Source organism: Zea mays, chromosome 5, assembly GCF_902167145.1.
Source record: "Zea mays cultivar B73 chromosome 5, Zm-B73-REFERENCE-NAM-5.0, whole genome shotgun sequence".
Lineage (NCBI taxonomy): Eukaryota > Viridiplantae > Streptophyta > Magnoliopsida > Poales > Poaceae > Zea > Zea mays.
Genome location: NC_050100.1, coordinates 225701032 through 225717525, shown reverse-complemented (window position 1 = coordinate 225717525; position 16494 = coordinate 225701032). Strand labels below are relative to the sequence as shown.

The window sequence follows — 16494 nt, the reverse complement described above, 5'->3', positions numbered from 1 at the left end:
CTGAGATTCGATACGTATATGAGTTCAGGTACTCAGTATTCGAACCGTATCCAATCTTTATCTATATTTGTATTCTCAAAGTTGGATATTTAAGATGTTGATATCCATTCAAATCTTATCCGACACAACTTAATAATATTTGTATCCAATCCGAATCCGAAGAGAAAATAAGAAAACAAATATGGAACATGTAATATTTGTCCGTATCTGATCCGATTACACCCTTATTCACAAAGTTGTCGTAGGTGGGACGCTGAACCAAGTGCCATGTGTGATTGGCAAGCAGGGTCTCATACTCATATTGCATAGCACGATGCCAGTGAGGAGATGCAAGAGCACGACAGACGAACGGTGTCATATGTGAGACCACCGGCAATGAGGCATACGTCGAGAGGACAAGACGGTCAACAAGCCGAAGGACCCTAGCAGTGTGGCGAGTCACCATCGGATGGATGTGTCGGGGATCCCGACGGTGGAGAGGAGGGTGGTAGACCAACGAATCGTCGCAAGAGCAGGTCGATGTACAATCCTCCATACAACGATGATAGGCATGTACAGGGTCCGCGAAACACAATGGGCTCGTGCATGGTGCAAGTGACATCAGATCCGTGTGGGGCTCCCGTGCACATCGCTGATAGACATGCATTGGATCAGTGAAACTGTAACACCCCGTCCACTCTCGGACCGGCAGTACTAACTCCTGGTAGCCCTCTAGGTAGGGATGGCAACGGGATTTCCCCGTCGGGGAATGGCTTCCCATCCCCGTCCCCGCGGGGACAAAAATTCCCCGTCCTCGTCCCCGCGAACGCTCACGGGGGAGCTTTTTCTCCCATCCCCGTCCCCGTCGGGGAATTTATCCCCGTGGGGAACCCCGCGGGGAATCTATCCCCGCTAGAAGTACAATATTTAAAGATAAATTTAAATTGATTGTATCAAATTAATACAAATTTAACAAACAAGATTGAAAATTACAAGAGACATCTACTTTAGAGTTTAGTTTTCTATTTTATAACATGCCATGCACTAAGTTCTTACTATAATTTTAACAAGTAAATTGACTAACTTGGATAAAATAGTTTCGTGGGGCGGGTACACGGGGAACGGGGACGGGGGATGGTTCCCCGTCCCCGTCCCCGCGAACCCTACGGGGATTAAATTTCCCCCATTTAGATCCCCGCGGGGACTAAATTCGTCCCATACCCGCCCCCTAATAGAGGAATTCCCCGCGGGGAATCGGGGATCGGGTCCCCATTGCCATCTCTACCTCTAGGACCATAGATCATCCCCACAAACCAACACGAGTATTTTGTGCACACTTTGTCCTCACTCATGCGCAGCCAAGAAGACTTCACGGTCAGTCACTGTCCCAAGATTGCTCTAGGCCAAGCACGCTTAACCTAGAGGTTCTTTCGAGACAGGCTTCTGAAAAAAAAGATGCACCTTGTTGGTATGAGTACTCTATTAATTCTATTAAATCTTGGACCAGGATATCACAAAAGCGAGCGTCGAAGTTGTGCAAGGCCGGAAGAGGACGTCAAGGCCTTGTGTGGCACGATAGGGGATGGTGGGACCACAGGGACGCGAGGGATGCCGAGACCACGCACGGCGCGTCCAGCAATGCTAGGGACATGTGTGTCACGGCAGGCGACGCCGGTGCCGCATGTGGCACGGCAGAGTACGAACCTGCAGGGGAAAAACCACTGGTACCCGAATTTTCGGGTATTGTAAAACATGTTGTAATTTCAGATATCGATTCTCAATACCCGAAATTTAAATTACCCGAATGACCCGACCCGAAATTTTCGGGTAACCCGAACTACAAACGAAATTATTTGTCAAAGTTGCATCTTTGGGACATTGTCATTGTCTACATAACTATTTCATAACTAGAGGAAGAAATTGCTAATATTGTATTGAGGAACTGTGTACACGAGGTAGTTAGAGGGAGACTATTTTATTCAACTCTTCCGCATGGTTGTCCTTGTACCGAAGCAAAATTGCACCTAACATAAGCATTCTCAGAAACTGTGAAAGCGGACAGAACGTGATTGTTCATGTTATGCCAACAGCTTTGTGCAAGCGAAGATCACATAAGCATAAGTTAAAAACATACTATTTCTCAATCAAATTTTTGTCGTTACATACAACTATTTATGTTAAAATAATTAACCCTTGCAAGATTCACTTCAATAGTTTAGTAAGTATGCAATGCAATAAACTTATTTTGGAAAACTCAGGATTGTCCATACATGATGATAGATGTAGCAAAGACATTCTGGCATGAATCTCAGGTTAGCTGCCTCGCCCCATATGAGCAGATAAAGACCCATATAGAGAAGTTTGCGTTGTTGCACCTCCTGTTGGATAGTCGGCAACCTAGAATGGAAATGATCAATTCATGAGCCAATCGGTGTTGAGCAGAACATATAACTGCAGCTCTTGACAGTATCATGAGCATCTCATACCATAAGCTGCTTTTGCGACCAAGATACTTGCACCACCTCTTGTAATTCTTAAATAGCTTCTTCATTACTGTATCCAGTGCTCGGTCATCCAACTGAGAACATTAACCAGTAAGAAATGGGTAAATGCCACAAACATGAAGTGCCTCATGTGTTTTATATGATATTGATCTAAGGGGATACCTTTGGTTGTTGGTCAGATTTGGGAATCTGTCTTATGTGCACGTTGGCAAGCAAGAGTATGAGATGCTCCCTTTGGTTGGATACGTTATCTTTCTGCAGAGTGATGAGCAAAGTTAGAGAGCACGGATTCAGAGATCACAAATGGTCATGGGCATGAAAATCTGATACAAAACCAGAGAAGATGATGAAAAGATCATCCAAGTGTGATAACCTGGAATCCAAACATGGCCTGAAGCCAGGCAAGAAGATCTGCATCACGCTTCTTTTCGTGTTCCTTGGGTGCATCACGCTTCTTTTCGTGTTCCTTGGGCCATGGCAGACCTCTAGTGTTACGAAGAGCATGGAAAGCAGCTTGGATCTACACACATAATGATAACACATGCGAGGCAACATATAAACCATAGCGTAAAAATGCATAACCATCTTGTGAGAACATGAACGATAGCAGGTTGATATAAAATAGGTGGTAACCTCAGGATAGAGCATGATAGGCTGGTTGGCACTGTCAGGATCAAGCGGGAGGATATTGTAAGGAAGGTATAGCTTCTTCTTTTCCTCGACCTGGTTGTGCGTCTCCAGAATCTGCAAGGGGCGGTTGTGTTCTGTGAATAGGGAATTAAAGAGAGCTGCAATAGGAAGATGGAACCAACGAAGTAGAAGTCCCCCGTCCCAAAATAGTAGTTGTTATCACTTTTCGAAGAGTCAACCATTTCTAACGTTGATCAAAGATATATAACAAAATATTTAATATTTATAGTATATAATTAGTATCATTAGATATATCTTTGAATCTATTTTCATAATAGACTTATTTAGATTATTGCTAATATTTTCAAATCTAGGCAAACTTGACCAGCACGAATACCATATGAACGACTATTTTGGGACAGAGGGAGTATTACTGCATGCATATATCAATGGTACTCCAGCAAGAAAGGTGGTAGTGATGCTTACCGACTTATCGACTTCGATTTTCTGGGAGACATTGACGGCTCTGAGGACCTCGAAGAGCACGGCTGCAGTTTGATAGGCTTTGGTGAGCTGAGCCCTGGGGATGGATGAATTGATCAGTTGATTGGGTAATGACTTTTATTTTTATGTAGAACGCCTAATAAGTGGAGTACATAACAATAGAATAAAGGAGGAAGAAACAGACCTGTCGGCTTTATCAGCAACTTTTTGAAGCGCCTGAATGTACTTCTTGTAGTAGAGCTGGTAGAAGCTCTGCATTTCTCTGGCGTCACTCTGCTTGACCCTGCCCTTGAGCGTGGGATCGTTCTCCCTCTCGAGCCTCTGCAACAGCGCAGTTTTGAACTGGCGGACACCACGGCCGCTGGAGGTGGGGTCGAGGCGATGCGCCTTCTCGAAGGCGTAGAAGCGGCCTGGAGAGGAAGAGGGAGGCCAAATTGAGTGACTGATTGACTGATTGCGAGGGCCACAGGGAAGCAGAAGCAGACAAACTGAAAACGAAACGAATTCTGCTACTACTACTCACAGAGGTAGGCTACTCGCGGGTTGCTGGCCTCCACCTCGTTGGCCACACGCAGGATGGGGGCGATGTCGACAAGCGACGACGGGACGACCTCGCTGTCGAATATGGAGTCGCCGAGGTTGCCGGCGGTCTGGGTGCGGTAGATCCTCCTGCCGCCGGCGGAGGCAGAGGAGTCTCCTCCGGGGGTCATCCTACGGCCTCCGCCGCCCCCCGAGGAGGATGCCATGGGTATGGGCGGGTTCTCGGCTACCCTAGTACAGCCGCCGCAGGAGCAAGTGAATTGCGATGTTCTTCTTCTTCTTCCCGATCAATCAGCTCTCTCCGCGGCCTCCCCCTGCAACAGCCAGAATTGAATTGAACAAAGTCAGTTTGTACATGATTTGATTGAGATGAAATTTGAATGAAGGGAGCGGGGGGCGGACGGAAGTAAAACAAAAAAAAAATAACCGAGGCAGAGAGACACAGACACTCATGTATCCTGTTTGGGGAAGAGAGGGCGCGAAGAGCTGGATCGCCTCCGGATGGATCGTGTGGGAAGAGGAATTGATTTCTGGGGGAGGAGGAAGAGGAAAGGTGCTGCCCCCGCCGCGTCCCTCCTTGGTCTGGACTGCTGGTGCGAGGAAGAGAAGCGCAGTGGGAGTGCGCAGCGAGGTGCGAGCTTTGCTTTGCTGTGGTAGTGTGGTGGCTGGCTGGCTGGCTGCTTTTCCCTTCCCCTTCTCCCGAAAAGCATGGCTGCCTGCTTTCTTCACTCGCCCCACTTTTTGCAAGGCAGCAGCCCAGTGGCGGTGCGGTGGGTGCTGCTGCTGCACCAGAGGCGTAGCGTAGAGCGGCCGCAGAGACCCGCCTTTTAGACTAACTGCAACGCAGCCCCTACGCAGTGTAGGGGACACTCCACGACCCCAGTGGTGCCCCTATAATGCTCCCTACGCGTCGGCCTCCTTCTCTCTCCCTCCAGATCTAGTGTGTCACTGTTCATCACCCTAAACACTATATTGTGGGTCCACGAGTAATTATTAGTAGATAAAAAATTAGTAGTTAATATAGAAAATAATATTTTATAATTGTAGTGGGGTATAGGGGAGTATTTAGGGGGAATCGCTGCGGGAGATGAAAAAATAGGGGAGAAAATAAGGGAGAAAAGTGATATAGAGGGAAAAATTTAGAGATAACGATTGCGGATAGTCTTATCCCTACTAGTACTAATACACGTCGACGGCGACCTCTGACCAATGTTTTACTACCTGCCAACCATTTTACTGTTCCTATATGCTCTGGAACAAATAAATAAAAAACGGATTCTACATACATATGTGTGCTCGTTTTTTCCTTTTAGCAAAAAAAACGATCAAAGGAAATATGTATGTATACTCCGCTTTTTATTTTTATTTATTTGTTATCGAGGTCGAGGATGTGGCTGCGGTGCGGCGGCTTTAGCTTAGCAGGTCAATGAGAGAAAGAATTTTTCAGTTTCGATGGCTCTGGAGTCTGGATTCATATTGGACGGGTAGGTCGGACCACGCCGTTCTTCTATTCTTTCCTATCTACTGTTGTACTTGTCAGCAATCTAACTCAATATCGTAGCTGTGGTGGTATTAACCTATACTTACTCTGTTCTTTTTTATTTATCGATGTTTAGTTTCAAAATAAACTAGCCGCCAATAAATATTCGAAAACGGAGATAGTGTAATTGTGTATATCCGGTTTTACTCAGGTCGTCCTGATCCAACATGTTGTCTCGATGGGAAGTGGTGTGAGCTTGTCCAAGATAAGTTTCACCATCATGATGTTTAGAGTCTGGACATAGCATAGACTTGTTAGTCGGGGAAGTCGACCATCTGAATCTGGTCATGTGTATCTTGATCACGACGTCGTAATTCTCTTTGGTTCCTTTTGTCTTCTAATCGCCACATAAGTGTCGTTGTCGTATGGTTAGAGGGTTGAGTAGCTTGGTGCCATGAGTCTACCATGAACACAAACCAATCTCCACAGATGGAGTCTAAGTCTGAGGCAAAACTGAAGACCGAATATGGGTAGGTGGCACAATGGAGTACTGAGAGCACCTAGAGGAGGGTGAATAGGTGATCCTGTAAAATCAAACACTAATAGCCACAAAACTTAGTTTAAAGTGTTAGTACGGCTAAGTAGCTTTGAAGCGAGTTCAACAATCACAGAGAAGGCAACGCAAGTGACACGCGATTTTTATCCCGTGGTTCGGCCAAGTAATACTTGTCTACTTCCACGTTGTGGCGTCCCAATGGACGAGGGTTGCACTCAACCCCTTTCAAGTGATCCAATGATCAACTTGAATATCACGGCTTTCTTCCTTATAGTCTTTCTCCCGTTTGCGAGAAATCTCCACAAGTTGGAGCCTCTCGCCCTTACAATAAAGATCTCAAAGAATGCACAAGAGTAAGGCTAGGAGAGCAACACACACAAATCCGCAGCACACACACGCACACAAGCCAAGACTTGAGCTCGAAACGTAGCGCAGAGAGTTCACAACTCGAACGGAGCTCAAATCACTAACACAATCGATCAAATGCGCGGAAACGGAGTGTGGGAGTCTTAGAATGCTTAGTGAATGCTTGGGTGACTCCTCCATGCGCCTAGCGGTCCCTTTTATAGCCACAAGGCAACTAGGAGTCGTTGGAGGCCAACTTGGAGGGCCAAACTTGCCTTCTGTCGGGTGGTGCACCGGACAGTCCGATGCACCACCGGACAGTCACTGTAGTTGTCCGGTGCGCGATCGCCTTCCAAATCAGACGCATCCGATCGTTGGTCCTCGGGGTCGATTGGCGCACCGGACACTGTCCGGTGCACACCGGACAGTCCGGTGTGCCCAACCGACCGTTGTTGCGGGCCACGTGTCGCCCGCGGATTGCACGGCCGACCGTTGGCTCACCGGACAGTCCGGTGAATTATAGCCGTACGCCGTCGTTGAATCCCGAGAGCGGTGAGTTCACCGCGAACCAGCCTGGCGCACCGGACACTGTCCGGTGCACCACCGGACAGTCCGGTGTGCTAGACTGAGCTGAAGTTTTGTTGCTCACAGCCAAGTCTTTTACAATCCGATTCCTCTCTTTTCGGCGCTGTTTCTAGCACTTAGACAAACAATGTTAGTTCACAAAAACAATGTACTAAGTCTAGAAATGTACCTTTTACTTTGATTTGCACCTTTCACATATTTAGCACATAAGTACTCAAATAATGTGTTGTACATCTAATCACCAAAATATTTATAGAAATTGCCCAAGGGCACATTTCCCTTTCAATCTCTCCCTTTTTGGTGATTTATGCCAACACATCAAAAAGCAACAAAAGAAGTGCAATGTTGAATCAAATTGAAGACCAAATTGTTTTTGCTTATGATTTGGCATATTTGGATCACTCTTTGCCACCACTTAGTTTGTTTTTGTAAATCAATTCCTTTTTCCTATCTCTAAGTCAAACACACTTGTTTGGGCAAATCAAGAGATGTTCCAAGAGAAAAATTGATCAAATACCAAAAACTCCCCCTTTCCCCATAATCAAAAATTCTCCCCCACAAGAGACCAAATTTTGTAATTTGAGTATTTTGACAAAATCAAATTCTAACTCTACTATTTTCAAAATTCTCAAGTGGTTGGCTGATCCATTTGCTTTGGCCTTAATTTCTCCCCCTTTGGCATTAAGCACCAAAACGGGATCATTTTTGGCCCATTCAACCCCATTGCCTCACCAAAAATGTCAATAAAGAGCAAAAGGCAATGAAATTGCAAGTATAAACTTGGAAGTAAGTACACGAATACCGAAGTGCAGTGGAAGTCTTTTCATCGTCCAAGTTCATTTTTCCCTTTCAATGCACCTTTGAGACTACATCAAGTATACTCAAACAACCAGGTTAGTCTCAAAGGGTCAAGTTGTAGCACATCTCCCCCTAAATATGTGCACCATTTGCATATGGACTTGTGAGGTCCAGGGAGATCTTGTACAACTTGAGCACCACAAATAGATAACACATGTAGTAAATGCATAAAGTAACATGATCAAAGTCATAGAACCCATGTATGCTATAGATCAATCCAAGTTACGCGAATCTAAGACATTTAGCTCACTACGCAACCTGCAAAATGTTTTCTCATCCAACGGCTTGGTGAAGATATCGTCTAGCTGGTTCTCGGTGCTAATATGAAAAATATCGATATCTCCCTTTTGTTGATGATCCCTCAGGAAGTGATGCCGGATGTCTATGTGCTTAGTGCGGCTGTGTTCAACAGGATTATCCGCCAAGCAGATTGCACTCTCATTGTCACATAGGAGTGGGACTTTGCTCAGATTGTAGCCAAAGTCCTGGAGGGTTTGCCTCATCCAAAGTAGTTGCGCGCAACACTGTCCTGCGGCAACATACTCGGCCTCAGCGGTGGATAGGGCAACAAATGTTTGTTTCTTGGAACTCCAGGACACCAGGGACCTTCCTAGAAATTGGCACGTCCCTGATGTACTCTTCCTATCTACCTTGCACCTGGCATAATCGGAGTCTGCGTATCCAATTAAGTCAAAGGTAGACCCCTTTGGATACCAGATCCCGAAGCACGGCGTAGCAACTAAATATCGAAGAATTCGCTTAACGGCCACAAGGTGACATTCCCTGGGGTCGGATTGATATCTAGCACACATTCATACACTAAGCATAATGTTCGTTCTACTAGCAAATAAATAAAGTAATGACCCTATCATAGACCGGTATGCCTTTTGATCAACGAACTTACCTCCTTTGTTGAGGTCGACATGCCCGTCGGTTCCCATCGGTGTCTTCGCGGGCTTGGCGTCCTTCATCCCAAACCTCTTGAGAAGATCTTGAGTGTACTTCATTTGGGAGATGAAGGTACCGCCCTTGAGTTGCTTCACTTGGAACCCAAGGAAGTAGGTCAACTCGCCCATCATTGACATTTCGAATTTCTGCATCATCACCCTGCTAAACTCCTCACAAGACTTTTGATTAGTAGAACCAAATATTATGTCATCGACATAAATTTGGCATACAAAAAGATCACCATCACAAGTCTTGGTAAAAAGAGTGAGATCGACTTTCCCAACCTTGAAAGCATTAGCAATTAAGAAATCTCTAAGGCATTCATACCATGCTCTTGGGGCTTGCTTAAGTCCATAGAGCGCCTTAGAGAGCTTATACACGTGGTCGGGATACCTGTCATCCTCAAAGCCAGGGGGTTGTTCCACGTATACCTCCTCCTTTATTGGCCCATTGAGGAAAGCGCTCTTTACGTCCATTTGAAACAGCCTAAAAGAATGGTGAGCAGCATAGGCTAATAATATTCGAATTGACTCTAACCTTGCCACAGGAGCAAAAGTCTCCCCAAAATCCAAACCTGCGACTTGGGCATAACCTTTTGCCACAAGTCGAGCCTTGTTTCTTGTCACCACTCCGTGCTCGTCTTGCTTGTTGCGGAACACCCACTTGGTGCCCACAACATTTTGCTTTGGACGTGGCACCAGGCTCCATACTTCATTTCTTTTGAAGTTGTTGAGCTCTTCCTGCATGGCCAACACCCAGTCCGGATCCTGCAAGGCCTCTTCTACCCTGAAAGGCTCAATAGAAGATACAAACGAGTAATGCTCACAAAAGTTAGCTAATCTTGAGCGAGTAGTTACTCCCTAGCTTATGTCACCCAGAATCTGGTCAACGGGGTGATGTCGTTGGATCGTTGCTCGGACTTGAGTTGGAGGGGCACTTGGTGCTTCTTCCTCCATCACTTGTTCTTCCTGTGCTCCCCCTTGATCCTGTCCCTCTTCGTGAGGTACCTGTTCACCGTCTTGAGTTGGAGGATGCACCATTGTTGAGGAAGATGGCTGATCTTGCTCCTGTTGTTCCTGTGGTCGCACATCACCAATCGCCATCGTGCGCATTGCGACCGTTGGAACATTCATCTTCATCTATGTCATCAAGATCAACTTGCTCTCTTGGAGAGCCATTAGTCTCATCAAATACAACGTCGCTAGAGACTTCAACCAAACCCAATGATTTGTTAAAGACTCTATACGCCTTTGTATTTGAGTCATACCCTAGTAAAAACCCTTCTACTGCCTTGGGAGCAAATTTAGAATGTCTACCTTTCTTCACCAGAATGTAACATTTGCTCCCAAATACACGAAAGTAGGAGACGTTGGGTTTGTTACCGGTAAGGAGTTCGTAGGAGGTCTTCTTGAGAAGGCGATGTAGATGGAGCCGGTTTATGGCGTGGCAAGTTGTGTTCACAGCTTCCGACCAAAACCGCTCGGGCGTCTTGAACTCTCCAAGCATCATTCTAGCCATGTCGATAAGTGTCCTGTTCTTCCTCTCTACCACACCGTTTTGCTGTGGTGTGTAGGGAGCGGAGAACTCGTGCTTGACGCCTTCCTCCTCAAGATACTCCTCAACTTGCAGATTCTTGAACTCGGACCCGTTGTCGCTCCTTATCTTCTTCACCTTTAGCTCAAATTTGTTTTGAGTCCTCCTTAGAAAGCGCTTTATGGTCTCTTGGGTTTCTGATTTATCCTATAAAAAGAACACCCAAGTGAAGCGAGGAAAATCATCAACAATTACAAGACCATACTTACTTCCCCCGATGCAAAGGTAGGCAACGGGTCCGAAGAGGTCCATGTGAAGAAGCTCCAGTGGTCTTGATGTTGTCATCACATTCTTGCTATGATGAGTGCTTCCCACATGTTTCCCTGCCTGACATGCTGCACAAGGCCTATCTTTCTCGAAACAAACATTGGTTAGTCCTAACACATGTTCGCCCTTTAGAAGTTTATGATGGTTCTTCATCCCAACATGTGCTAGACGGTGATGCCACAGCCAGCCCATACTAGTCTTAGCTATTAAGCATGCATCTATATCAGCCTCCTCTTTCGAAAAATCAACTAAGTAGAGTTTGTCGTCTAATACATCCTTAAAAGCTAATGAACCATCACTCCTTCTAAAGACAGATACATCAACGTTTGTAAAAAGACAATTGTAACCCATGTGACACAATTGACTTACAGACAGAAGGTTGTAACCAAGCGACTCTACTAGAAATACATTCGATATGGAGTGCTCGTTGGTGATGGTTATCTTGCCCAAGCCTTTGACCTTGCCTTGGTTCCCATCTCCAAAGATGATTGTATCCTGGGAATCCTTATTCTTGACATAGGAGGTGAACATCTTCTTCTCCCCTGTCATGTGGTTTGTGCATCCGCTGTCGATAATCCAGCTTGAGCCCCCGGATGCATAAACCTGCAAGGAATTTAAGCTTGGGTTTTAGGTACCCAACTCTTGTTGGGTCCTGCAATGTTAGTCACAATAGTTTTTGGAACCCATATGCAAGTTTTGTCTCCCTTGCATTTGGATCCCAACTTCCTAGCCACTACTTTTGCATTCTTACATGAAAGAATAAAAGATGTGTTGCAAGTATGAAAAACAGTAGTGGGTTCATTGCACATTTTCCTAGGCACATGAGACACAACATTATTTCTCCTAGGCGCATGAGACACAACATGATTGCGCCTAGGCCTATTTCTACTACAATCATAAGTAGAGCTGGAAGCAATCATAGCATGATCATAGTCTCTATAAGTATTTCTAGAAAATTTTCTATCATAAATGTAGGCATGACACTTTTGAGAACTACTAGCCATAGGGGCCTTCCCTTTCTCCTTGTTGAGAACGGGAGCCTTTTGGCTTTTTAAGTTCTTGGTTTCCTTTTGAAAACCAAGTTCATCCTTAATTGAAGGGTGTCTACCTGTTGGGGACCATAATTAGGGGTACCCCCAAGACTCCTAAACTTGGCTGGTAATCACCATCAGCACAAGCTGCAAAGGCCTGATGGGCGCAATACAGGTCAAAGCTCCGTCCACTCAAGGGACACGATCTCGCCTCGCCCGAGCCCAGCCTCGGGCAGGAACGGTAGACCCAGGTGGATTCACGCCTCGCCCGAGGGCCTCCTCAAGCAACGGGCACACCTTCGACTCGCTCGAGGCCCAACTCGGGCAGGCTTCGCAGTGTAGCAACCTTGGCCAGATCACCTCGCCAACCGACCATATCACAGGAGCATTCAATGGAAGGATCGCCTGACACCTTATCCTGACGCGTGTTCCTCAGTCGGCAGGGCCGAAGTGACCGCAGTCACTTCGCCCCTCCACTGACTGACCTGATAGGAAAACAGCGCCGCCTGTCCTGCTTCGACTATTGTGCCACCCACCAGGGTGAGGCTGACAGCAGCCGAGTCCAGCCTCAGGCGCCATAGGAAGCTCCGCCTCGCCCGACCCCAGGGCTCGGCCCCCGCCTCGACCACGGAAGACGGTCTCCGCCTCGGCCGACCCCAAGGCTCGGACTCAACCTCGACCTCGAAAGATGGTCTCCGCCTCGCCCGACCCCAGGGCTCGGACTCAACCTCGACCTTGGAGGAGTCACCGCCTCGCCCGACCTTGGGCTCGGACCGACCACGTTACAGGGGGGTACATCATTACCCTACCCCTAGCTAGCTCAGGCTACAAGGAACAAGACCGGCGTCCCATCTGGCTCGCCCCAGTAAACAAGTAATGATGGCACCCCGCGTGCTCCCATGACGATAGCGGTTCTCAGCCCCCTACGGAAGCAAGGAGACGTCAGCAAGGAACCGACAGCCCCGACAGCTGTGCTTCTATAGGGCTCAAGCGCTCCTCCGACGGCCACGACATCACATGCACAGGGCGCTAACACCTCTCCAACAGCCACGTCGGCATGTACATAGGGCTCTAGCTCCTCTCTGCTAGACAAGTTAGCATATTGCTACACCCCACATTGTACACCTGGGCCCTCTCCTTACATCTATAAAAGGAAGGTCTAGGGCCCTCGTACGAGAAGGTGGTCGCGCGGGAGGACGGGCTGACGAACATGCTCTCTCCCTCTCTCGCGAACGCTTATAACCCCCTACTGCAAGCGCATCCGCCCTGGGCGCATGATAACACGAGTCGCAGTTCCCTTTTTCCCCCTTGTGTTCCATCTCGCGCCGACCCATCTGGGCTGGGACACGCAGCGACAATTTACTCGTCGGTCCAGGGACCCCCCGGGGTCGAAACGCCGACACTACCAATAGTGTAGGCATCCCTAGCAAATTTCAATCTAATAGAATCATCATTGCAAGTCTTAAGTTGAGCATTAAGACTTGCCACCTCATCACTTAATTTTGTAATAGAAACAACATGTTCATTGCAGGCATCAACATCAAAATCCTTACATCTATTACAAATAACAACATGCTCTACACATGAACTAGATTTATTAACTTCCTCTAGCTTAGCATTTAAATCATCATTTAAACTCCTTAAACTAGAAACAGATTCATGGCAAGCAGACAACTCAGAGGATAGCATTTTGTTTCTCTTAATTTCTAAAGCAAGAGATTTTTGAACACTAATAAATTTGTCATGCTCTTCATACAAAATATCTTCTTGCTTCTCTAGCAATCTATCTTTTTCATTTAGAGCATCAATTAATTCATTAATTTTCTCTACTTTGGCTCTATCTAAACCTTTAAATAAGCTAGAGTAATCTACTTCATCATCGGAGGATTCTTCTTCACTAGATGAAGTGTACTTGGGTGTGTCCCGAACATGTACTTTTTTCTCCTTGGTCATAAGACATGTATGGCGTTCATTGGGGAAGAGTGAGGATTTGTTGAAGGCTGAGGCAGCAAGTCCTTCGTTGTCAGAGTCAGAAGAGGAGCAGTCCGAGTCCCATTCCTTTCCAAGGTGCGCCTCGCCCTTTGCCTTCCTGTAGTTCTTCTTTTTCTCCTTCTTCCCACTCTTTTCTTGTCCCTGGTCACTATCATTATCGGGACAATTTGCAATAAAGTGACCGGTCTTACCGCATTTAAAGCAGGATCGCTTTCCCCTTGTTTTGTTCTTGTTGGGGGTACTCCTTGCGTCCTTTAAGCGCGGTCTTGAAGCGCTTGATGGTAAGCGCCATCTCATCTTCATTGAGTCCGGCAGCCTCCACTTGAGCTACCCTGCTTGGTAGCGCCTCCTTGCTGCTTGTTGCTTTGAGAGAAATGGGTTGCGGCTCGTAGATGGGTAGTTGACCATTCAAAGCATCATCCACGTATCGTGCCTCCTTCACCATCATGCGCCCGCTCACAAATTTTCCAAGGATCTCCTCGGGCGTCATATTGGTGTACCTGGGGTTTTCACGGATAAGATTGACGAGATGGGGGTCAATTACAGTAAATGACCTTAGCATGAGTCGGACGACATCATGATCCGTCCATCTTGTGCTTCCATAGCTTCGGATCTTGTTGATGAGGGTCTTGAGCCTGTTGTAGGTCTGAGTTGGCTCTTCTCCCCTGATCATGGCGAATCTCCCTAGCTCGCCTTCCACTAGCTCCATTTTGGTAATCATAGTGGCGTCGTTTCCCTCATGAGATATTTTAAGGGTGTCCTAGATTTGCTTGGCATTGTCCAAGCCACTTACTTTGTTGTACTCATCCCTGCAAAGTGAAGCTAGCAAGACAGTAGTGGCTTGTGCATTTTTATGAATTTGTTCATTTTATCATTACAGGGTTATACGTACTATCGAAATGGATTTCGTTTTCCACAATTTCCCAAATGCTAGGTTGGAGAGAAAATAGATGACTACGCATTTTATGACTCCAAAATGAGTAATCCTCTCCATCAAAGTGTGGGGGTTTTCCAAGGGGAATGGAAAGTAGATGCGCATTTGAATTGTACGGCATGCGGGAATAATCAAAAGAATAGTTTTGATTAACCGTCTTTTTCTTTGATGAAGAATCGTCATCGTCGTCGTCTCTTGGTGAAGAAGAGGAGGCATTGCTGTCGTAGTAAATGATCTTCTTGATGCGCCTCTTCTTCTTCACGTATCTCTTCTTTTGACTCGATCCTGAGTCAGTAGGCTTGTCGTCTCTTGGCTCGTTGAGGACAGACTCCTTTTCCTTGTCGTTGACCACCATCCCCTTTCCCTTAGAATCCATCTCTTCGGGCGGTTAGTCCCTTAGATGAAGAGTATGGCTCTGATACCAATTGAGAGCACCTAGAGGGGGGGTGAATAGGTGATCCTATAAAATCAAACACTAATAGCCACAAAACTTAGTTTAAAGTGTTAGTACGACTAAGTAGCTTTGAAGCGAGTTCAACAATCACAGAGAAGGCAACACAAGTGACACGATTTTTATCCCGTGGTTCGGCCAAGTAATACTTGCCTACTTCCACGTTGTGGCGTCCCAATGGACGAGGGTTGCACTCAACCCCTTTCAAGTGATCCAATGATCAACTTGAATACCACGACTTTCTTCCTTATAGTCTTTCTCCCGTTTGCGAGGAATCTCCACAAGTTGGAGCCTCTCACCCTTACAATAAAGATCTCAAAGAATGCAAAAGAGTAAGGCTAGGAGAGCAACACACACAAATCCACAGCACACACACGCACACAATCCAAGACTTGAGCTTGAAACGTAGCACAAAGAGTTCGCAACTCGAACGGAGCTCAAATCACTAACACAATCGATCAAATGCGTGGAGACAGAGTGTGGGAGTCTTAGAATGCTTAGTGAATGCTTGGGTGACTCATCCATGCACCTAGGGGTCCATTTTATAGCCCCAAGGCAGTTAGGAGCCGTTGGAGGCCAACTTGGAAGGCCAAACTTGCCTTCTGTTGGGTAGTGTACCGGACAGTCGAATCAGGCGCATCCGACCGTTGGTCCTTGGGGTCGATTGGCGCACCGGACAGTCCGGTGTGCCCAACCGACCGTTGCTGTGGGCCACGCGTCGCCCGCGGATTACGCGGCCGACCGTTGCGCTGGCGACCGTTGGCTCACCGGACAGTCCGATGCACCACCGGACAGTCCGGTGAATTATAGCCGTACGCCGCCGTCGAATCCTGAGAGCGGCGAGTTCACCGTGGACCAGGCTGGCGCACCGGACACTGTCCGGTGCACCACCAAACAGTTTGGTGTGTCAGGCTGAGCTGAAGTTTTGCTGCTCACAGCCAAGTCTTTTGCAATCTGATTCCTCTCTTTTCGGCACTGTTTCTAGCACTTAGACAAACAATGTTAGTTCACAAAAACAATGTACTAAGTCTAGAAACATACCTTTTACTTTGATTTGCACCTTTCACATATTTAGCACATAAGTACTCAAATAATGTGTTGGACATCTAATCACCAACATACTTATAGAGGACGCCAAGGTCGCTAGAAAACAATTGACTAGATGTTCGGAGCTTACGTTTTTCACTTACTACCATATGGATTTGTGTTATGCCCACTTTCAAGCCTAGAAGTGCTCTTTTCTCAATTTGCTTTAACTACCTATGCTCATTGCTCATACAAGATGATGTTAGTCTAA

The 16494-nt window shown here is 46.6% G+C and overlaps 1 protein-coding gene across 1 annotated transcript in view; it reads right to left on the bottom strand.

Moving 5' to 3' along the window:
• LOC101202728 (uncharacterized) overlaps positions 1-4492 on the bottom strand; it is a 76308-nt gene extending 71816 nt beyond the window's left edge. The window contains exons 1-8 of the mRNA NM_001398272.1: positions 4141-4492; positions 3802-4027; positions 3600-3693; positions 3117-3227; positions 2857-3003; positions 2646-2738; positions 2466-2557; positions 2250-2376 (exon numbers count right to left, since the gene is read on the bottom strand). Coding sequence (NP_001385201.1) covers positions 2250-2376; positions 2466-2557; positions 2646-2738; positions 2857-3003; positions 3117-3227; positions 3600-3693; positions 3802-4027; positions 4141-4363 — 1113 coding nt within the window. The 5' untranslated portion in view covers positions 4364-4492. The remainder of the gene's footprint in view (positions 1-2249; positions 2377-2465; positions 2558-2645; positions 2739-2856; positions 3004-3116; positions 3228-3599; positions 3694-3801; positions 4028-4140) is intronic.
• Between the last annotated feature and the right edge of the window lie 12002 nt (positions 4493-16494).